At 43.8% G+C, this 23,778-nt stretch overlaps 1 protein-coding gene across 1 annotated transcript in view; it reads right to left on the bottom strand.

The window, feature by feature from the left end:
• The window catches only part of LOC112442401 (uncharacterized), a 61,278-nt gene extending 45,874 nt beyond the window's left edge, over nucleotides 1-15,404 (bottom strand). The window contains exon 1 of the mRNA XM_024979452.2: nucleotides 15,315-15,404. Coding sequence (XP_024835220.1) covers nucleotides 15,315-15,404 — 90 coding nt within the window. The remainder of the gene's footprint in view (nucleotides 1-15,314) is intronic.
• Nucleotides 15,405-23,778: the final 8,374 nt, after the last annotated feature.

Below are 23,778 nucleotides of genomic sequence, written 5' to 3'. Positions count from 1 at the left end.
ACACATGACTACTGGAAAAGTCATAGCTTTGACTCTATGGACCTTTGTAGGCAAAGTGATATCTCTGCTTTTGAATACGCTGTCTAGGTTTGTCGTAGCTATTAAAAGGAGCAAGTGTCTTTTAATTTTGTGGTTGCAATCACCGTCTGTGTTGATTTTGGAGCCCAAGAAAATGAAATCTGACACTGTCTCCACATTTTCCCTGTCTATTTGCCATAAAGTGATAGGACCAATGCCATGATCTTCGGTTTTTAAATGTTAGTTTTCAGCCAGCTTTTTCACTCTTCTCTTTCATCTTCATCAAGAGGCTCTTTAGTTCCTCTTCACTTTCTGCCATTAAAGTGGTATTATCTGCATATCTGAGGTTGTTGATATTTCTCCCAGCAATCTTGATTCCAGCTTGGGATTCATCCAGCCTAGCATTTCATATGATGTACTCTACATATAAGTTGAATAAGCAGGGTGATTTCTTCTTTACCCATTGAATATTTAAAACTGTATTATTTAATTTACAAATATTTAGGTATTTAATAGATATCTTATTGTTGCTGCTGCTGCTAAGTCACTTCAGTCATGTCCGACTCTGTGTGACCCCATAGATGGCAGCCCACCAGGCTCCCCCGTCCCTGGGATTCTCCAGGCAAGAACACTGGAGTGGGTTGCCATTTCCTTCTCCAATGCATGAAAGTAAAAAGTGAAAGTGAAGACACTCAGTCGTATCCAACTCTTAGTGACCCCATGGACTGCAGCCTACCAGGCTCCTCCGTCCATGGGATTTTCCAGGCAAGAGTACTAGAGTGGGGTGCCATTGCCTTCTCCGTATCTTAGTGTTACTGATTTTTAATTTAACATTGTGTGGTCAGAAAAACCTATTATTTCAATCCTTTTAGACTTATGGAGGCTTGTGTTATATAACAGCCAATAGTCTATTTTGGTGACTGATTAAAGTGCACTTGAAATGAATGTGTATTCTTCCATTATTAAGAGTAGTGTTCTATAAATGTCAGTTATGTCAAGATGGTCGATAATGTTCAATTTTCTATACTGCTTGATATTGTTCTACAGATCCCTGAAACTGTTCATTTTTAAAAGTTTTTTCTTTCTGCTTAAATTTATTTCTATGCTTTCAAATTCTGTCTTCATGTTTTCTGGTTTTTATCTTCTTCAGTGTCTATTCTGATATTAACCCCATCCAGTGAAATTTTCATTTCATATTTAAATTTTTCATCTCTAGAAGTTCAATTTGGCTTTTCTCTTTATACCTTTCATTAGTCTTACTATATTCCCTTTAAATCCTTCAATTTAAGGATTTAAATTTAAAAAATAGCTGATTAAATATTTGCCTGATAATATTATCATCTCTATTATTTCTGGTATATTGTATTGCCTCATTTTTTTCATGGTTATAGGTCACATTTTCACATACCTAATAATTTTTATTGGATGCTAGACATTGTTTCAGAGAAGGCAATGGCACCCCACTCCAGTACTCTTGCCTGGAAAATCCCATGGATGGAGGAGCCTGGTGGGCTGCAGTCCATGGGGTCGCTAAGAGTCGGACACGACTGAGTGACTTCACTTTCACTTTTCACTTTCATGCATTGGAGAAGGAAATGGCAACCCACTCCAGTGTTCTTGCCTGGAGAATCCCAGGGACGGGGGAGCCTGGTGGGCTGCCGTCTATGGGGTCACACAGAGTCGGACACGACTGAAGCAACTTAGCAGCAGCAGACATTGTTTAGTCACTGGATTTTGTTGTCTTCCTTTCAAGAAAGTGAAGTTTTATTTTGACAACCAACCAAGTTACCTGTGGATCATTTGAAGCATTTCTTTTTTTAAACGTTTGTTATGTTGGGTCTAGAGTTGTCTTTCTGCTAGGCCTAGTTTGGCTCCAATACTGCACTGTGTTCCTTCTAGGGTGTTTACTGAATGGCCTCTGTGTTCAACGAATTCTCTCCACCCTGCCTGTTAGAATTCTAACATCTTCCAGCTCTGCGTGAGCTCTGGGAATTTTCCCACTTATTGCTTCTTGATAACTGTTCTTTTCGGGATAAGCTGCTCCTTATCCTACCTCTTTGAGTCTCACATTATACATACAGTTTAACTGCAACTAAAGAATCAAGGGAATGCCTATACATATTTCTAGAGATTGTACTGTACAGAACTCCTTTTTCTCTATTGTGTCCTGAAAATTCCAGTCTCCTTCACTTCTCTGAACTCTTGTCTCTGTATTCTCATTTGAATAGGAGTGCCTTGCTCTGTTTGAATAATTCCTTCCCCTGTGGCACAGTCCAAAGGTACCGCCAAGCAGAAAGCCAAAGTGATTATCAGAACCCACTTCATCCGTTTCCTTTCTCTCAGACATCACAGTCCTGCACTGCCTGTTGTTTGGTGTTAGAAAATAGGTGATTTGGGGGATTCCCAAGTTGCTCAGTGGTAAAGAATCCGCCTGTTGACGTGGGTTGGGAAGATCCCTGGGTCGGGAAGATTCCCTGGAGAAGGAAATGGCAACCCACTCTAGTTTCTTGCTGGGAAATCCCATGGACAGAAGAACCTGGCAAGCTCAGTCCATGGGGTCACAAAGAGTCAGACGTGGCTTAGCGACGAAATAGCAGCAGCATATTAACTATATCTCAATAAAACTGGATGAGAAAATAATAGAAAAAAATGTTGCTTTAAAAACAAAAAAGAATATGGTGGATTTGTATATTTTGTCCAATTTTCTAATTCTGTGTGGTATATGATGGCCAGATGCAGAAATTTACCTATGTTATTTAAATGTTTACATCTTGCTTTTCACATTTAGGATTTTATTTTCATATATACTGTGAAATGGTAGGGGGAGATGATTTTATTTTTTTCTATGTGTAGTCAGTAGTCCCAACAATACTTATTGAGTAATTCCTTTGTCCACTCATTTTAAAGTCACCTCTCTCATATGTCAAGCTTCTATATTTGCATTCATCACTTCATTCTATTTTGTTTCTTTGGTTCTCGCTGTATTTTTTTTCAAACTGTTTTGGTCAAGCTAGGGTCTATGTCTTCCCCTGTAAATTTTAGAATAAGTTTGATTTCATCTACAAAAAATCTTGCTGAGAATTTGATAGAAGTTGCATTAAACCTGTAGATCATTTTAGGGAGAATTCACATCTTTACTGTGTTGTGTCTTCCAGTTAATGAACATAGTATTTCCCTTCAGGTATTTAGGTCTTTGATTTCTTTCATCAGCATTTTGTAATTTTCATCAAATAGAACTTTTACATGTTTTGTTGGGTTTATACCTAAGTATTTAATTTTATTTGGTACAATTTTAAATGCTATTGCATTCTTTATTTTAGTTTTAACTTGTTCATGTGAGTATATAGAAATGCAATTGATTTTGTGTGTGTTGATGGTGTCTCCTGCAAGTGTACTGAACTCATTTATAAGCTCTAGGAGGTGTTTTTGTTGTTTTTCTGTAAATTTCTTGGGATTTTACTCATCAACAGCATGTCATATGCAAATAAGAGAATGTTTTATTTGTTCCATCCCATCTGTATGCTTTTAATTTCTTTCTCTGGGCTTCTCTGGTGGCTCAGACAGTAAAGAATCTGCTTGCAATGCAGCAGACCTGGGTTCAATACCTAGGTCAGGAAGATCCCCTGGAGAAAGGAATGGCTACCCACTCCAGTGTTCTTGCCTGGAGAATTCCATGGAGAGAGGTGGGCTTTTAATTAATTAATTTTTTTTTTGTATGCTTTTAATTTCTTTTTCTAGACTCTTGAGATGGGAGTGTAGATGATTTATTTGAGACTTTTCCTTTTTTTCAAATGTAAGCATTTAGTTGTATAAATTTCCTTCTCATCACTTCTTTAGCTACATCTCACAAATTTAGATATGTTGTGTCTTCATTGTTTTCATTTTCACAAAGTGATATATTTTTAAAATTTCTTTGAGGCTTCTTCTTTGATCCATGGACTGTTTAAAAGTGAGTTGTTTAGTTTCAAAGCATCCAGAGATTTTCTTGTTGTCTTTCTGTTATTGATTTCTAGTTTGAGTCCTTTATGGTCAGAGAACACACTCTGTATGATTTCAATCAGTTTAAATTTGTTAAGATTTGTTTTATAACCCAGGACATGGTCTATGTTGGCTGAGCCCATGTGCTCCAGCAGAACTCCCATGGGCCATAACTAAGACCTGACACAGCCAAAATTAATTGATTAATTATTTTTTTTAAAAAAGATCTTACTCTCTTGGCAATTTTAAAATATATATAATACAATATTATTAACTGTGGTCACCATACTTTGTATTACCTCTCCCAGGACTTATTTTTTTATCACTAGAACTTTACATCTTTTTGACGGCCTTCACCCGTTTTCCCCGCCCCCAGCTCCTGCCTCTGGCCACCACCCGTGTGTTCTCTGTATCTGTGAGTTTAGTTTGCCTTTGTTTGTTTATATCAGTTTTGTTTTTCGATTCTACATATAAGTGAAACAGTATTTTTCTTTCTCTGACTTATCTCACTTAGCATAGTGCCCTCAAGTTTCATCCATATTGTTCCACATGGCAAAATTTCATTCTTTTTATGGTTGAATAATATCCCATTGTATAAATACACCAAATATTCTGTATCCATTGTCCATCAATGAACACTTACATTGTTTCCATGTCTTGGCTAGTATATGAACAAGGGTGCAATGAACATTTTGGGACATATTTGAGTTAGTGCTTTCATTTTATGCAGATGAATATCCAGAGGGAGAATTGTTGGTTCATACGGTAGTTCTATTTTTAATGTTTTGAGGAGCCTCCATACTGTTTCCCATAGTGGCTGTACCACTTTACATCCAACCACCCACACACAATGGTTCCCTTTCTCCACATCCTCGTCAATATTTATTATCTCTCGTCTTTTTGCTAATAGTCATTCTAACAGATATGAGGTGATATCTTATTATGGTTTTGATTTGCATTTCCCTGCTGATTAGGGATGTTAAATACCTGTTGGCCATCTGTATGTCTTCTTTGGAAAAGCATCTATTTAGATCCTCTGCCCATTTAAAAATTTTAAATATATATTGAGTTTGCTATCTATTTTGGATATTAACCCTTTATCAGATATGTGATTTGCAAGTATTTTCTCCCATTTTGCAGGCTGCCTTTTCTTTCTGTTGATGTTTCCTTTTGCTGTGCAGAAGCTTTGTAGTTTGATATAGTCCCACTTGTTTATTTTTGCATTTGTTGGCTTTGCTTTTGGTGTCAAATCTAAAAAATCATTGCCAATTTAAAAAAAATTAATGTTTGCATGATATGTCTTTTCCATCCTTTTATTTTTAACCTCTCTCTGTTGTTATGTTTGAAGTGAGTTTTTCGTAGGCAGCATATCCTTGGGTTGTGCTTTTTTACATGCTCTGTCAATCTCTGTCTTTTAATTTGTGAATTTAGAGCATTCATTTTTAAAGCACTTACTGATATGTTCGAGTTTAAGTCTGCCATTTTATTATTTGTTTTCTGTTTGTTGTCTCTGATTCTCATTGCTCTGTTTCTTTTTTTCTTACCTTCCCATGGGCTATTTGAGCATTTTTAGAGCTTCGTTTTGAACTCTCTATGGTATGTTTGAGTATATCGCTCTGTATGGTTTTCTAAGTATTGCTCTAGGTGTTACCGTATACACATATAGCATCACAGTCTACTGGTGTCAGCGTTTGACCACGTCAAGTGAAGGGTAGAAGCCATACTTCCATTTAGATCCTTTTACCATCTCCACATTCTAAACATAATGGACTTGTTTCCTCTCTATATACCAGTTGGTGTTATAACCTTTTCTTCAACCACAAAATATGATCAAACAGATTCGTGAGGTGAAGGATAGTCTGTTGTACTGACTTCTATTTTTCACCCATTCCATTGCTTTTCTTTCTTTTCTGAATGACTCCGTCTTCTACTTTTATCATTTTCTTTCTGTTTGAAGAGCTTCCTTTAAGAATGGATCTGCAAGCAACAAATTATCTTGATTTTTCTTTATCTGAGAAGGACTTTCTTTTCTCTTATTCCTGAAAGAATAGTTTCACTGGTTAGAAGATTCATAGTTAATGGTTCTTCAGCACTTGAAAAATGCTGTGCCACTTCCTTCTGACCTCCATGGTTCCAGATGAGAAATTCATTGTTATTTAAATTGATCTTTCTTTACAGGTAATGTGTTGTTACTCATTGACTGTTTTTATGATTTTTTCCCCATCATTTTTAGTTTTCAGAGGTTTGATGAAGCTATATCTTGGTGTAGATTTCTTCTAGAATTTCTTCTCATATTTTTCAGTCCCACATTCTTTTCTCCTCTCCTTCTTGGACTTGGATCATATTAATGTTACATCTTTTATTACTGTCTACAGAATTCTGAAGCTCTGTAAATTCTTAATCTACTTTCTATTTAGATTGAGTAAATTCTATTGATCTGTTTTCAAGTTCATCATTTCTATCCTCTGTCATCTCCGTTTTACTATTGAATCCATCTAGCAAGTTTTTTTTTTCCAGTTGTTGTATTTTTTAGTTTTATAATTTCCATTTGGTTGTCTTTTATTACAGTTATTTTTTGCTAAGATTTTTAATTTTTAAATTTATTCTCTGAGAATTTGTGTTTGTTGAAGAATTTTTATGGCATGGCTTTAAAATTGTCAGGTGGTTCTGACATCTAATCCATCTAGTTATTAGAGTCAGTTTTCTCATTTAAACTGTTTTTCTTTGGAATGATGAGCGATTTTTCAATTGTATCCTAGATACTTTTGTCTTTATGTTATGATACTCTTGACTTTTGTATGCAGGTCAAGAAGCAACAGTTAGAACTGGACATGGAACACCGGACTGGTTCCAAATAGGGAAAGGAGTACATCAAGGCTGTATATTGTCACCCTGCTTGTTTAACTTATATGCAGAGTGTGTGTGTGTGGGGGGGGGGGGGGGGGGGGGGTGGGTGGGTGCATGCACGCACGCATGCATGCACGCTTAGTTGCTTAGTTGTGTCTGACTCTTTGCAACCCCATGGACTATAACCCACCAGGCTCCTCTGTCCATGGGGATTCTCCAGGCAAGAATACTGGAGTGGGTTGCCATGCCCTCCTCCAGGGGATCTTCCCAACCCAGGGATCAAACCCAGGTCTCCTGCATTGCAAGCAGATTCTTTACCATCTGAGCCAACCAGAGAAGCCCTATATGCAGAGTATATCATACGAAATGCTGGGTTGGATGAAGCACAAACTGGAATCAAGAGTGCCAGGAGAAATATCAATAACCTCAGATATACAGATGACACCACCCTTATGGCAGAAAGTTAAGAGGAACTAAAGATCCTCTTGATGAAAGTGAAAGGGGAGAGTGAAAAAGCTGGGTTAAAACTCAACATTCATCACTCATTATCAGAGAAATGCAAATCAAAACCACTATGAGGTACCATTTCACACCAGTCAGAATGGCTGCGATCCGAAAGTCTACAAGCAATAAGTGCTGAAGAGGGTGTGGAGAAAAGGGAACCCTCTTACACTGTTGGTGGGAATGCAAACTAGTACAGCCACTATGGAGAACAGTGTGGAGATTCCTTAAAAAACTGGAAATAGAACTGCCTTATGATCCAGCAATCCCACTGCTGGGCATACACACTGAGGAAACCAGAAGGGAAAGAGACACGTGTACCCCAATGTTCATCGCAGCACTGTTTATAATAGCCAGGACATGGAAGCAACCTAGATGTCCATCAGCAGATGAATGGATAAGAAAGCAGTGGTACATATACACAATGGAGTATTACTCAGCCATTAAAAAGAATACATTTGAATCAGTTCTAATGAGGTGGATGAAACTGGAGCCTATTATACAGAGTGAAGTAAGCCAGAAAGAAAAACACCAATACAGTATACTAACGCATATATATGGAATTTAGAAAGATGCTAACAATAACCCTGTGTATGAGATAGCAAAAGAGACACTAATGTATAGAAGAGTCTTATGGACTCTGTTGCAGAGGGAGAGGGTGGGAAGATTTGGGAGAATGGCATTGAAACATGTATAATATCATGTATGAAACGAGTTGCCAGTCCAGGTTCGATGCATGATACTGGATGCTTGGGGCTAGTACACTGGGATGACCCAGAGGGATGGTATGGGGAGGGAGGAGGGAGAAGGGTTCAGAATGGGGAACACATGTATACCTGTGGCGGATTCATTTTGATATTTGGCAAAACTAATACAATTTGTAAAGTTTAAAAATTAAAAAAAAAAAAACAAAAACCTCAACATTCAAAAAACTAAGATCATGGCATCCGGTCCTATCACCTCATGGCAAATAGATGGGAAAACAATGGCAACAGTGACAGACTTTATTTTTTTGGACTCCAAAATCACTGCAGATGGTGACTGCAGCCATGAAATTAAAGGGCACTTGCTCCTTGGAAGAAAAGCTGTGACCAACCTAGACAGCATTTTTAAAAAGCAGAGACATTACTTTGCTGACAAAGGTCTGTCTAGTCAAGGCTATGGTTTTTCCAGTAGTCATGTATGGATATGAGAGTTGGACTATAAAGAAGGCTGAGCGCCGAAGAATTGATGCTTTTGAACTGTGGAGAAGACTCTTGAGAGTCCCTTGGACTGCAAGGAGATCAAAGCAGTCAATCCTAAAGGAAATCAGTCCTAAATATTCATTGGAAGGACTGATGCTGAAGCTCCAATACTTTGGCCACCTGATGGGAAAACTCACTGGAAAAGATTGTTCTGATGCTGGGGAAGATTGAAGGCAGGAGGAGAAGGGGATGACAGAGGATGAGATGGTTGGATGGCATCACTGACTCGATGGACATGAATTTGCGCAAGCTCCGGGAATTGGTGATGGACAGGGAAGCCTGGTGTACTGCAGTCCATGGAGTTTCAAAGAGTCAGACACAACTGAGTGACTGAACTAAACTGAACTCTTGACTTATTTAATCCATTTTAGCATATAGGTGCTGGTATATACGTTATATATATATATATACACACACACACACACACACACACACAGACACATACTGAAAGAGATGGGAATACCAGACCACCTGATCTGCCTCTTGAGAAATTTATATGCAGGTCAGGAAGCAACAATTAGAACTGGACATGGAACAACAGACTGGTTCCAAATAGGAAAAGGAACACGTCAAGGCTGTATATTGTCACCCTGCTTATTTAACTTATATGCAGAGTACATCATGAGAAACGCTGGGCTGGAAGAAGCACAAGCTGGAATCAAGATTGCCGAGAGAAATATCAATAACCTGAGATATGCAGATGACACCACCCTTATGGCAGAAAGTGAAGAGGAACTAAAAAGCCTCTTGATGAAAGTGAAAGGGGAGAGTGAAAAAGTTGGCTTAAAGCTCAACATTCAGAAAACGAAGATCATGGCATCTGGTCCCATCACTTCATGGGAAATAGATGGGGAAACAGTGTCAGACTTTATTTTTCTGGGCTCCAAAATCACTACAGATGGTGACTGCAGCCATGAAATTAAAAGACGCTTACTCCTTGGAAGGAAAGTTATGACCAACCTAGATAGCATATTCAAAAGCAGAGACATTACTTTGCCAACAAAGGTTCGTCTAGTCAAGGCTATGGTTTTTCCTGTGGTCATGTATGGATGTGAGAGTTGGACTGTGAAGAAGACTGAGCGCCGAAGAATTGATGCTTTTGCACTGTGGTGTTGGAGAAGACTCTTGAGAGTCCCTTGGACTGCAAGGAGATCCAACCAGTCCATCCTAAAGGAGATCAGCCCTGGGATTTCTTTGGAAGGACTGATGCTGAAGCTGAAACTCCAGTACTTTGGCCACCTCATGCGAAGAGTTGACTCATTAGAAAAGACTCTGATGCTGGGAGGGATTGAGGGCAGGAGGAGAAGGGGACGACAGAGGATGAGATGGCTGGATGGCATCACTGACTCGATGGACGTGAGTCTGAGTGAACTCCGGGAGTTGGTGATGGACAGGGAGGCCTGGCGTGCTGCGATTCATGGGGTTGCAAAGAGTCGGACACGACTGAGTGAATGAACTGAACTGAACTGAAATACATCATATGTAGACTTATGTATACCAGAACCTACGTGTGTTAGTTACAGTGATGGTTTGCTTATGGAATCCTTTCAGTGTGACTCTGGGCTTCTAGCTTAGTTCTTCTAGTGCTGCTGGTGCTACTGCTCAGTCTCTGTGGACGTCATCTGTCAGTGCCATTCCTAAGGCTGCCTGGCATTGCTGCAACATCTTTTTCAGCTAGAGGGTTAGGGATGGGGGACAAAAGCTGCTGGGCCTGGATCTTTCTATGCCGCTAGCTGCTGCTGCCCCTGCAGATTGACCAGTTCACCAACCTCTACTCTGGTGGTTCAATTGTTGTAGGTGGACCAGATCACCTGCCAGTGCCTCCATCACAGAGCGGGCACTGGGGCTCCCCGCTAAGTCTCTTTGGGCCTTTTCTTTGTCCTTTGTCCAGAAAGAGCAGACCTTTTGGTTCTGAGTTGTAGGAATCTTTGACACCTACTCCTTGATATATGTGAGATAAAAAGGAAAACTGGGGAAATTCACTGTGTTGTTGTTCCTCAAGTCCTGAAGCCCCTAGCTAGTCCACCTTCTGCTTTCTGACTTTAAGAGTCTTTTAACCGTTGTCTGTTAAATAATTTCCAAGATACTTAGTTATCATTAGAGGGCAGTGTTTTAACACCTTTTCTTTACTCCACGGGTGAGGAGGTCTTCCTGCCCTAGGTTTGTGGGGATGGTTGAATATACAACTGCTGAGATGGGCAAATGAGCTTCCCAGGTTTTTAATAGTCACATATAGTCATAGCCTGAGGCAGGACACCACATGCCATGCAGGGTCACATGGGGATTGCGCTTGGGAACAGAGTGAACAAACAGGGGCTGTAGGAGGCAGGCCACACAGTATCAGGAAGATGGGGTGCCCCCTGATTCCCACAGGAGAATGTGATTAACTTGTTTGAATAATTCCATGGACTGATAGAGTACTGAAAGCTAATACTCAGGATACAAAGGGACCTGGGTCCCTTTGATAAGGAGGTTGTTTGGCTAGGGGATCGTATCTGTGGGAGCAGAGTGAGGAGGGAACCTGCAGTTATGCCATTTGAGGGCCTCCTGATTTTCCCAGGTGTCAAGACAGCACACCGTATTGAGTCTTACAACACAGAAGCAGAAAAAAGCATCATCTTTTGCCAGAACTGGTACTCAAGTTTTATTTAAAAAATTCCTAAGAATTTAATTTTTATCAAATTGTTGTATTCTGATCCAGGTTTGTTTTGATATTAAACCTGCTTTTCTCCAGACCTTCTATTAAAATTGTGGGTATCTTCTTGGGCCATCAGCATGAATCCTGAGCACACTGAATACAGATTGCAATGATTTAGAAAGTGTTATTTGGAACTTCCCTTCTGGTCCAGTGACCAAGACTCTGTGCTCCCAATGCAGAGGGTCCAGGTTCAATCCCTGGTCAGGGAACTAGATCCCACATGCTGCAACTAAAGATCCCATGTGCCACAGCTAGCAATCCTGTGTGCCAGCACAGCCAAATAAATAAGTAAATAAATATTTTTTTAAAAAAGAAAGTGCTATTTTAGTTATGCTTTTAATTGAAAAGTAACATAACCATATTAGAGATAATTTGGGAACTATGGAAAACGGAAAAACCTCTACAATCATACTGATTCTCATTTTAGTGTACTTTCTACAGTCTTTTTTTCCACCCAAAATTTAAAACTGTAAATATAGACTGCATAGTGTTTGTTCATCTGCTTTTATGCCTGGTGTTTTATCAGAGTTCTTCTATCTCTTTTTCTTTCCTTAACAATTCAAGAAAACATTTATTAGGTGGGGCTGAACAAGGGAGGAAGCTGAGGTCATCCAAGGCACCCCTTGCATCCTGAGAGTTGAGCAGGACATCTGCAGAGGAGGGTGTTTCAGTGCACGATGAGGGTGTCAGAACCCATGATGGATGAGGAGAACATCTGTGCAAGGGTGTGACCTAGCACAGATGTCAGAGCTGAAGGGGAATGAGGAAGACATCTGAGGATTTGGGAAGAGGGCAGTGACTGGATACTTGAAGCCTCTGGGAGCTGTGTTTCTCATAGTTGGAAAACGGAGAATACTAGATTGGAATTATTGGTAAGAACTCATAATTTTCTATATATATAGAAGTATGTGAAAGCGAAAGTGAAAAAAAAAAAGAAAGAAAGTGAAAGTGTTAGCCATTCAGTAGTGTCCGACTCTTTGCAACCCCATGGCCTGTAGCCTGCCAGGCTCCTCTATTCACGGAATTCTCCAGGCAAGAATACTGGAGAGGGTAGCCATTCCCTTCTCCAGTGGATCTTCCTGACCCAGGGATCAAACCCATGTCTCCTGCATTGCAGGTGGATTCTTTACTGTCTGAGCCACCAGGAAAACCCATAGAAGTATATAAATACGTATAAAAGCATGAGATGTACACACACACTTATATTCCCTGGCATTGTCCACTGAGAATGTCTGGGAGAAATGATACCCCAGTAGCAAAGAGTATGCTTAGCCCTATATCTTGGCTTCTAAATACTAGTCTCCATTATAAAGAACTAGAGGTCCTTGCAGGAAGGGCACTGTAGGATCAGAGCAGGAAAAATACAAGATGACCTTATTATGCCAGGAAGCAAGGAGGTATTAAAAATAATGAGGGCATGTCAAAAGAATATGAAAGTCAGCATAAAGAAGTTCCTACTGGACAAATCTGGGGTAATTGAAGCACCAAAGTAAGTAAGGTAACAGATTATAACCCAACGAATAGAATAGAAGTGGATGACTATGAAGTCACTGACATAAACAGATAAACAAATAGATGGAAAATTCCACAAAGAACCAAGTATTACATAATTTCAAAGTACTATTCATTACAAACAGGAAAGGAGTAACTTTAAGGAGGAGAAACCTGGTAGACACCACCTTAATCTGATGATCAAAGCAATCATCTCCAGTAAGGGGACAAATAGAAATCATATACAACTTGGTAGACTGCAATGAGCAAAAAAGAATACCTGTCTGGGATAGTCTCTTCAAAAATGCATAACCTGAATCTTTATTATTTTTTTTTAATTAAGGTAAAATTCAAGTAACATAAACATCACCATTTTAAAGCAAATGATTCTGTGAAATTTAGTTCATTCATAATGTTATGGAATTGCCACCTCCATCTAGTTCAAAAGTATGTTCATTACTCAAAAAAAAAAAAAACCCAACAACAAAAAAGCACCCTACTCATTAAGCAGTAACTCCCTATTACTACATACCTCCTGTCCCTGGAAACCACTAACCTGCTTTCTGCCTCTATGGATTTACCTATTCTGGATATTGCATATAAATGGACTCATATAATATGTAACCTTTTGTGTCTGCCTTCTTTCACCTTAGATAATGCTTTTGAAATTCATCCATGTAGCATATATCAACACCTTTTCATGGCTGAATAGTATTCCATTGTATAGATATGCCACCCTTTTATAAAATTAACTTTTTTTGAAGTACAGGCTTCCCTGATAGCTCAGTTGGTAAAGAATCTGCCTGCAATGCAGGAGACCCTGGTTTGATTCCTGGGTCCGGAAGATCCCCTGGAGAAGGGATAGGCTACCCACTCCAGTATTCTTGGGCTTCCCTGTGGCTCAGCTGGTAAAGAGTCCACCTGCAATGCAGGAGACCTGGGTTCAGTCCCTGGGTTGGGAAGATATCCTGGAGAAGGGAAAGGCTACCCACCCTAATATTCTGGTCTGGAGAATTCCATGGCCTGTATAGTCCATGGGATTGCAAAGAGTTGGACACAACTGAGCAACTTTCACTTCACTTTATTGGAGTATAGTTGATTTACAGTGTTGTGTTAGTTCCTGCTTTACAGATAAATAAATCTGTTATACATACAGATTATATATGTTATATACCCACTCTTTTAAAAATTCCTTTCACATATAGATCACTACAGAATATTGAGTAGAGTTCCCTGTGCTATACTGCTGCTGCCGCCAAGTCACTTCAGTCGTGTCCGACTCTGTGCAATCCCATGGACTGCAGCCCACCAGGCTCCGCTGTCTCTGGGATTCTCCAGGCAAGAACACTGGAGTGGGTTGCCATTTCCTTCTCCAGTGCTATACAGTAGATTCTTATTAGTTACCTATTTTATATATAGTAGTATGTATATGTCAATCCCTATCTCCCAATTTATCCTTCTCCCTTTTCCCCCTTGGTAAGCATGAGGTTTTTTTCTGTTTTGTGAATAGGTTCATTTACACCATTTTTCATCACTTTCACTTTCACCTTCTGTTTCACACCTTGTTTTTAAGATTCCATGTATATATACCAGGGCTTTTCAGGTGGTGCTAGTGGTAAAGAACCCACCTGCCAATGAAGAAGATGTAAAGAGATGTGGGCTCAACCCCTGGGTCAGGAAGATCCCCTGGAGGAGAGCATGGCAACCCACTCCAGTATTCTTGCCTGAGAATCCCTTGGACAGAGGAGCCTGGCAGGTTACAGTCCATAGGGTTGTAAAGAGGCAGACACGACTGAAGCCGCTTAGCACTGCACACATATATACCATCTTTTGTTTGTCTATTCAACCACTGCTGAACATTTGGGTTGTTTCTACTTATCAGCTATTATGAGTAGTGCTGTGCAAGTATTTATTTGGCCATCTGTTTGTAATTCTTTTGAGGCTGTACCTAAGAGTAGAATTGCTGGATCATATACCCTGCTCTTGTCATGAGAAAATTATCAGTGAGCCAAAACTGAGGAACATTCTGTAAAATAACTGACTTATAATCATCAAAAGTGTTGAGAATATGAAAGTTAGGGAAAGACAGGGGAAATTTCCCAGATGGAGATACTAAAAACACATGGCCATGGCTGCTAAATGCAACACATGATTCTGGACTGGTTACCTTGCTGTTAAGAAAGCTATCAGAAGAGGCGGTGACCCAGTGGGTCAGAGGAGTAGATGTTGATAACGTATCAGTGTACTTGCCTGATGGTTGAGATTGTTTGGTGGCTATATGAGAGAATGTCCTTGTTTGTGAAAAACTCACATCAGTATTTGGGGGTGATGGACAGAAAATCATGTCAATGAGTTACTATGAAATGGCTCATCAAAAAAAAATTTGTTTTACATGGTGATTGCAACATCTCTGTGGATTTGGGATTGTTTCAAAATGAAAAACAATTAATTTAAAATATTTGATACATTTTCCTTCAAGGTTGTCCATACTTGTTTCCAATTTTCTCCTCTTCTGTCTAGAATATTTAGATTCTTGCCTCCTCATTCCGCTTGATGGGGTGAGTATTGAAGTCATCGATGAGCTCTATGCTCCTGAATCCAGCGGTAAGCCCCAGGCTGGGCCTCATGCCTGCCTCATCAGTGGCATCTGGCAGGTTGATCTCATCTTCCTCATTCAGCCTTCTGGCCTTCCTCCCACTTTGCTGGCTGCTCCTTCTCAGACTCCTCTGCTAATCCCTTTTTGTCTCTCCTAACTTTTAGACCTTGGGTGCCAAGGCTCAGTCCTGGGGCCTTTTCCCTATTCTTTCTCCCCTCACTCCCTTGGAGACCTCATCCAGTCTTTATCTACTACATCTCAACCGATGAGCCTCCAACTTCTGTCTGTAGCCTGTCCTCCTCCCGAGTTCCCCACTTGTGTACCTGACTATCTGCCTGCTCATCATCTCCACTCATATGTCTAACAGGCATCTCACCTCAGCATATCCAAACCTGAGCTCCCAACCTTCTGTTGGGAAGGTTACTCTCCCCCCAGTAGTCTTCCTCATCTCAGTAAAATGCAACTCCATCCTTGCTTTGCTCAGGGCAAAAACTTGAAATCACCCTAGACAGTTTAGGGTCTTTTATATGCCATATCCAAACAGACAGCAAATGACCTTGACTCTTCTTTTCAAAGTGTATTCCAAAATCTTACCACCTCTGCTGCTTCTACCCTGCTCCAAGCCACCTTCATCACTCCTCCAGACTATTACTGTAGCGTCTAACTGGTCTCTCTTCCTCTCCCTTTGCCCACTTCAGTCCATGTCATTCCTCTAATGACCATCCTGCAGTGAATGCTCATCTCAGTTTCTTAAAAGTCCAACTCCTAGTAATGGCCCACAGGCTACCTTAGATTAGGATGCTCTAGAGGCTGATGCTGAGACAAGAGCTTGAGTACAAGAGGTTCATTTGGGAGGTCCCCAGGAGCAGAGAGAGAGAGAGAAATGGGAAAGTAAGACAGGGAAAGGAAGGTTGCCAATACAAGGTGTGTTAAAAGTGAGTTATTGCTGTGGGCACCAGGGCTTCATGCTTCTGGGGACCTCTGGGAGGCTGCCGAGGGCATGCCTCACAAGCGTTAAGGCATTTGGGTATTTATTCACCAACTCCACATTGTCTGAGAGCTACTTCCAAGGATAATAACTCCCTGACATGCCTTGCTGTATTCCTGTGGCCAGAAAAGGCCCTCAGACAGAGAGCTGCAGGGGCAGTAGGAAGCCAGAGGGTCTGCACGCATCAGTGGGCAGCGCTGAGGGGACACAGGTGGGGCACCGGCAGCACTTTCTTCAAAGGCCCCACATGGTCTGACTTCTGTCCTACACCAAGTCCCCCTGTGACCTCACCTATCACTCCTGTACTTACTCCAGCCACACAAGCTTCCTTCTGGCTGTGTCTCAAACACATCATGCATGATTTTACCTGCCACAGGACCTTTGCACTCGCAGCCACCATGCCCAAAGTGCTCTTCCACCAGATATCTGCATGTCTCCCACCTTACCTTCTTTAGGGGTTTTATCTAAATGTTACCAGCTCAGCAAGGCTTCCTGGGAAAACAGATGGCACCCTCCAGTTAGAACAAGCTGAAGAGAGTTTAATAAAATACTATTACAAAAAGTGGACAGGGTTTAGGGAAACCAGAAATGGTGATGAGTCACCCTGGGACTAATAAAGGCAGCCATAGTTACCATCCCTAGGCTTGAAAGGGCAAGAAAAGGAAGATGTTCTTGGAGCTGGGTGGGCTGCATGAAAAGACTCCTGATAGGGGGTGAGGCCTTTGGATGAGGGATGCTGACCTCAGTTGTATTCTGCCCTCCAGTCTCCTGAAGGTGTTTCTCATCAGCCATGACCAAAAGAAAGGCAGAGGATAAGAGAACCATGCTGTTCACAGATGTTAGCCCACCAGGAAAAGGGCAGGAATAGAGGGACAAATGGTAGATGTCCAGTACGTTGGCTGAAATAGCAATACACACATAACTGCCTATCCCTTTCTCTGCTTCACATTTTCCCCTTGACTTAGCACCATCTAACCTATGATACGGAGAAGGCAATGGCACCCCACTCCAGTACTCTTGCCTGGAAAATCCCATGGATGGAGGAGCCTGGTAGGCTGCAGTCCACGGGGTCACTAAGAGTCAGACACGACTGAGCGACTTCACTTTCACTTTTCACTTTCATGCATTGGAGAAGGAAATGGCAACCCACTCCAGCGTTCTTGACTGGAGAGTCCCAGGGGCGGGGGAGCCTGGTGGGCTGCCGTCTATGGGGTCGCACAGAGTCGGACACGACTGAAGCGACTTAGTAGTAGTAACCTATGAATGTTTTGCTTATTTATTCATTTGTTTTGATGGCGCATCTCCCTCTACTGGAGCATAAGCTCCACAAGGTCGGGGATCTGCCTTCCTCTTTCACTGTTGTGCGTCAGCAGCACCGGCACCGGGCTTCCCAGATGGTGCTGGTGGTAGAGAACCTGCCTGCAATACAGGAGACACGGGAGATGCAGATTTGGTCCCTGGGTTGGGAAGATCCCCTGGAGGAGGGCATGGCAACCCACTCTAGTATTCTTGCCTGGAGAATCCCATGGACAGAGGAGCCTGGCGGGCTACAGTCCATGGGGTTGCAGAGTCAGACGTGACTAAAGCGACTTAGCACACACATGCACAGCACCTACACTAGTGCTAGGCATATAGTTGAGAGAAAGTGAAAGTGTTAGTCGCTCAGTCATGTCTGACTCTTCGTGACCGCATGGACTAAGGCCTGGAGGCTCCTCTGTCCACGGGATTCTCTAGGCAAGAATACTGGAGTGGGTAGTCATTCCCTTCTCCAGGGGGTCTTCCTGACCCAGGGATAAAACCCAGGTCTCCTGCATTGTAGGCAGATTTTTTTTTACCATCTGAGCCACCAAGGAAGACCATAGGCATATAGTTGGTGCTCAATAAAAAGTTTCTGATTAGTTAAGGTTGCTACTTAGCTCTGGCAGAGAGAATAACACCCCCAAATATGTCCACATCCTAAACCTAGGAATCTGTGAATGTATTAGATGTTGTGGCAAAGAACAAGTAAGGTTGCAAATATAATTCAGGTTAATCAGTTGATCTTGAAATAGTGAGATTATCCTGGATTATCTGGGTGAAAGTGAAAGTCATTCAGGTGTGTCTGGCACTTCCAGGCCAGAATACTGGAGTAGGTAGCCATTCCCTTCTCCAGGGGATCTTTCCAACCCAGGGATTGAACCCAGGTCACCTGCATTGCAGGCAGATTCTTTACCATCTTAGCCACAAAGGAAGCCCATATATCTGGTTGGGCCCAATGTAATCATGAGTCCAGAAGAGTCAGAGTCAGAGATATTTAAAGATATTACAGTACTGGCTTTGAAGATGGAGGGGGCCATGAGACAAAGAATGTGGGCAGCCTCTAGAAACTGGAAAAGTCAAAGAAACACATTCTTCCCTAGAGCCACCAGTCAGCTGCACGGACACCTTGCTTTTAGCCTGGCAAACCCATGTCAAAATTCCAATCTCTAGAACTGCATCATGATAAATTTATGTTTTAAGACACTAAGTTTGTGGTAATAAGTCACAGCAGCAATATGAAGTTAACACAATAGTTGCTGCTTTCAGTGGCAGGAGTGTGGACTCCAGGGCTGCCCCTCTGGCCCTCGTTAGCTGTGGGATCTCACACCTTTCCTTTTCTCTGTAAATGAGACTTGATCGCTCCTTCATCCCAGGTGTGGTTGAAGGATTTGGTGAGTTAATGCGTGAAACACTCATGGCTCAGAGCCTGACCTCCTTAGAAGCCCCTCTGCTTGAACCCAGGCCCTACAAGGGCCTGGCAGACTGGAGACAATAAGTATTTATAGAAGGATAAATACATTTCATCAAATGATGTTCCATAATAGATGTCATCTTCTCTCTGTTTTTAGGACACATTCCCACATTTAAACACATTTTTTTATTGGAGTGTAGTTGCTTTACAAAGTTGTGTTAGTTTCTGCTGTACAGCAAAGTGAATCAGCACATGTACACATATATCCCCTCCTTTGGAGATTTCCTTCCCATCTAGGCGACCATAGAGCATTGAGTAGAGTGCTCTGTGCTATACAGTAGGTTCTTATTAGTTATCTATTTTATACATAGTATCAAGAGTGTATATATGCCAGTCCCAATCTCCCAATTCATCCCACCACCCCTCTTTCCCCCTTGGTATCCATACATTTGTTCTCTATATTTGTGTCTGTATTTCTGCTTTGTAAATAAGATCGTCTACGGCTGTATTACCCTGAATGTCCCCTGTCTTGTCTGATCTCTGAACCCCTATTTTAATTTTTACTATTGTAAATAAAATTTGAGAATCTTTGTGCACAGCTTTTTTTTCCCTGAAATTTTAGCTTTCTACTTCTTCCAAACAAGAGTTCTAGTTGGCTGCAAGGCTGGTGCTCATCACACCAAGAGGGTAGGTAGCTACCTACTCTGCCTTCAGCGCAGAGTGGGCAGGTGACCACCCCCCTCCCACCCCTGGGGACAGTGAGCCCCTATGTGGTCAGCCCAGCTGGAGATGGCAGATGGGGAGGGGAAAGAAGGCAGACAAGAGGCTGTGTCTGAGGCACTTTGACAAATTCCATTCCTGGGCTGGGCTTCCACTGGGCTCCTCCACCGGGGCATGGGAAGTAGGGGAGGCTGAGAGAATGGAGAGCCACGAGAGTAAGTGATGGTGCCGCAGTCATCTGAGCCAAGGGAGCCTCTTCGTGATGCAAGAGAAGAGTCAGGGGCCAGTTCAGCAGCTCTAGGTGGTGCCGGCCAGGATGAGCACATCCAAACCACCCTCCCTCCCGGCAATCGTCCAGGACTGAGCTCTGAAGGCTGCACACCCACTACCTGGGCAGGAGGTGAGGGTTTCCCCAGATGTCTGGGGTGGTGAGAGAGCCTGAGATCTGAGAGCAGGGGACAGAGGAAGGGAGGTGCCAGCCTTCTGCAATGCCAGACCACTGTCCATCTGCCACCTCTGTGCTGCTGACAGTCAGTGCCCCCCAAACCCTCAGAACCTGCATCTGCAACCCAGAGGGGAGGAAAGGGTTGTGAAGTGAAGCCAGCAGGAGAACAAAGGAGGCTTTGCTGCAGAGGGAGGCACCTTCATCTGAGGCCTCCAGGGCCTGGGGAAGTGACTCACAGGGCCCCCAGGAGGGATCCACCCATGGGGGCTCTGTGGGCCTGAGAATGCAGCCCAGCTGCCCTCGGGCTGGGAAAGGGGGTGTCAGTCTCCTACTTTTGTTGGGTGGGGCCTCCCCCAGCGCTCCCCCTACTGCCCTCCCTCAGGATCTGGTATGCATCCAGCCTAGGGGCTTTGGGGATGGCCCTGTGCTCATTGGACACTGCCAGGCCCGGCTGTCGCCACTGCTTCAACTTCTGCTACTTTGGCTGCAGGCACCGGCCCCTCTGCCCAAGCTTCACTCCCACTGGCCCAGCAGGGACCTGGGCTCCCCAACTCTCGCCAGGGCCACACTGCTCCTCTGCCAGAGCGAGGCCATCAGTGCCACCCAAAGGTGGCAATGTTGGTGTCTGACTCTGTCCCAGGCTCCCTGGATCCCTGCGATGAGAGCTTGGACAGCCCTGGCAGCGCACCCCGGCTCCTCGGGCAGTTGCACAACCTCCGCCGCCGCCAACTCCACCCCCTGCCCGCCCCAATTATGCTCCTTATATTGTGTGGCAACCGGGCGAGAATTCCAGGACCTTGTGCGTACTCGTACAAATCTGCTTGGTGCTGTTTGGCTGCAGGGATAGGCGTGTCCTGTGAGCCCCGGGAAATGGGGGTGTGTTCGCGTCCAAGGGGGCGTGGCCCGCGTCCGGAGTGGGAGCAGCCGCCCCGCCCTGCTGGTGCAGACTGTTCGCCCCAGACCGCAGCTTCCGAGGGAGCCCTGGCCAGAGTCCAGGACACAGAGGAGGAAGCTCCGGTGACATTCTAGACATGGGCTTAGAGCAGCAAGCTTGGCTCCCAGCCGCTCAAGCCCGTGGCAGGTGGCGCACCTCCCACTCCGTCCAGCCAGGGATGTGGGGACCCGTGTTCTCCTGGGGGCTGGGCGGGCATCCTTCCAGGCGCTTGGCTTAGGCGTTCTAGCGCTTCCCGGGCTCCGCCCCTGCTCTTCTAAGAATTTGTCGTGGTTTGTGATGGTTATGTGAGGAGGTCCTGGGAGTCAGGGCCGGGGTGACCCAGCTGTTGTCATCCTAGAGCCATGACTCTGGGTCAAGGAGATGATTGTCCAGCTTGCTGTCAGGCCCAGAGATAGCTGTCAGGACTGGCTGTTGAGTGTAATGGAAACAAAGACGAAAATCCAAATGCAACTGACCTCTGGCCCTCTCCTTTGTGTTCCTCCTGGGGAGTGTGCCTGCTTCAGTCCCTGGATGTCTCATTAGAATTTCAAGGATGCCTCGTTCACTATGGAGGTACCACTATGGAACTCCAGTCATTGGGGCTGGAGAGGTGGTTGACTCTACTTGCAAACCAAGGAATTTGGGGGTAATTCGACAGTTGTTCGATGTTGTGACCAACTTGAAAACTGTCATATGGAAAGTTCTCTTCCAGATAAGTTTACAGAGCCTCTAACAATTCTTGTGGATAAATAGATGTCTTCTCTTAGCCTTGTGGGCTGTCTTGTTCTCCAAGCACCTGCAGTGACTGGCACATGCTGACCCTCAGTCAATGGCACTCATCGGGTGACCAGGAAGATAAAGATCTTTGCAGTGAGGACCCATTTGCTGACTGAGGTCCAAAGCCACTGCAGCCACATTAGGCCACTGTTCAAGTCAAAGTTACATGATCCCAAAATAGAACAAATACTGTCCCAGGACAACCTTCCATTGGGGGTGGGAGGGAGAGATTGGAAACTGGAGTGCTTCTTCCCTGTGAATAAACAACTACTTCCAAGCAGCAGTGCCTGGATACGCATCCCAGAAGTGGTTCCCACTCTCCCTGAGCCTCTGAGGTTTGAAGAGCTCCCTGTGGATCACTCAGGTGCCTTGTTTTTCCAATTCTGGGGCTTGGGAGCAGAGAGCTGCCATCTGGCATTCCCAAACAAGATCAGCCGGGGAGCAGGGGGTAAGGTTTGGGGAGTTTTCCCAGGGGCTGGGCTCTCCTTGCATTAAAAGCTCTCAGGGCAGTGCCCCTGGACTTACAGAGGATGTGTGGCAGGGCCAGATGCGGGGGCTATAAGATCCTATTCTGACCTTCGAACCTCACTGGGGTTGGGTTCCATCTGGGTCAATCTGTGGCTCCTGAGAGAATTTCACTGCTAGCCTGACCCCTGGCAGGAAGCTGCCCCTAGCTGCCATCCATTCCTTTTTCTTTACCTCGGTCCACAAAAGGCTAACCCGTGAGCCTTTGTCTCCAGATGGGGCAAGGCTTCTCTCTACATGGAGTTGCCCACTTTGGGTGGAGAGTGGGTGAGCAGAAAGGGGGCCAGCCACATCCTCATCACATCTGAGACAAGGCCAGCATTATGTGGCTGTCAGTTTGTGGCTGAAAACATCTGCCCACCCACCTTAAAGTCAACCGAAGTCAAACTTCGGTCTGATGACCATCAATCTGTGACATCACAGTTCTTACAACATCCCTTGTCAACCCAGATGTCAGGCTCAAGGCCAGCACCTGTCCTCTCTGACCAACAGCTGGCCCTCCAGCTTGATCTAGAACTGCCCAGTGGCTTGAGTCAAGTGCTCTGCCTCAAACTGAAGATTCTCTGGCAGCTCCTGCATTTGTATGTCCCACTTTGTCATCCCCTTAGGGGAAACTCCGATCTTATGGGTCCTATTGTGTCCTCCAGGGCCACTGCAGCTGACCTCTTGTGTCTGGGGAGTCAGGAGGGTAGGAAGGGCCCAGTGGGATGGGGCCATCTTAACAGACAGCATTCTCCAGAGATCGCAGGACTGCCTCCTGGATGGGGAGCAGGGTAGCCCCCAGTCCTGTGCTCTAATTTAGGCTCAGCTAAATTGGTCTTCCCTTGGTCAGGAGCCATTTCTCGCATCCTTGCTTCTCTACCCGTTTGTCAGCTGGTTTGGTTTATATATGTGCGTGCATGCCTGCTCAGTCGTGTCTGACTTTTTGCGACCCCATGAACTGCAGCCTGCCAGGCTCCTCTGTCCGTGGGATTTTCCAGGCAGGAATACTGGAGTGGGTTGCCCTTTCCTCCTCCAGGGGATCTTCCTAACCCAGTGATCTAATCTGAATCTCGTCCATTGGCAAGCGGATTCTTTACCACTGAGCCACCTGGGAAGCCCCTGGTTTACATATGCTTGCTAAGTCACTTCACTCCTGTCTGACTCTTTGCAACCCTGTGGACTATTGCCCACCAAGCTCCTCTGTCTATGGGATTTTCCAGGCAAGAACACTGGCGTGGGTTGTCATTTCCTCCTCCCAGGGGATCTTCCCAACCCATCAAAACTGTGGATTCTTTACCACTGGCTACCTGGGAAGCCCCTGGTT

The sequence above is a fragment of the Bos taurus genome, chromosome 18 (assembly GCF_002263795.3).
Source record: "Bos taurus isolate L1 Dominette 01449 registration number 42190680 breed Hereford chromosome 18, ARS-UCD2.0, whole genome shotgun sequence".
In the NCBI taxonomy this organism is placed as follows: domain Eukaryota; kingdom Metazoa; phylum Chordata; class Mammalia; order Artiodactyla; family Bovidae; genus Bos; species Bos taurus.
The sequence above is the reverse complement of the archived record's forward strand: the minus strand, read 5'-3'. Positions and strand labels throughout refer to the sequence as shown.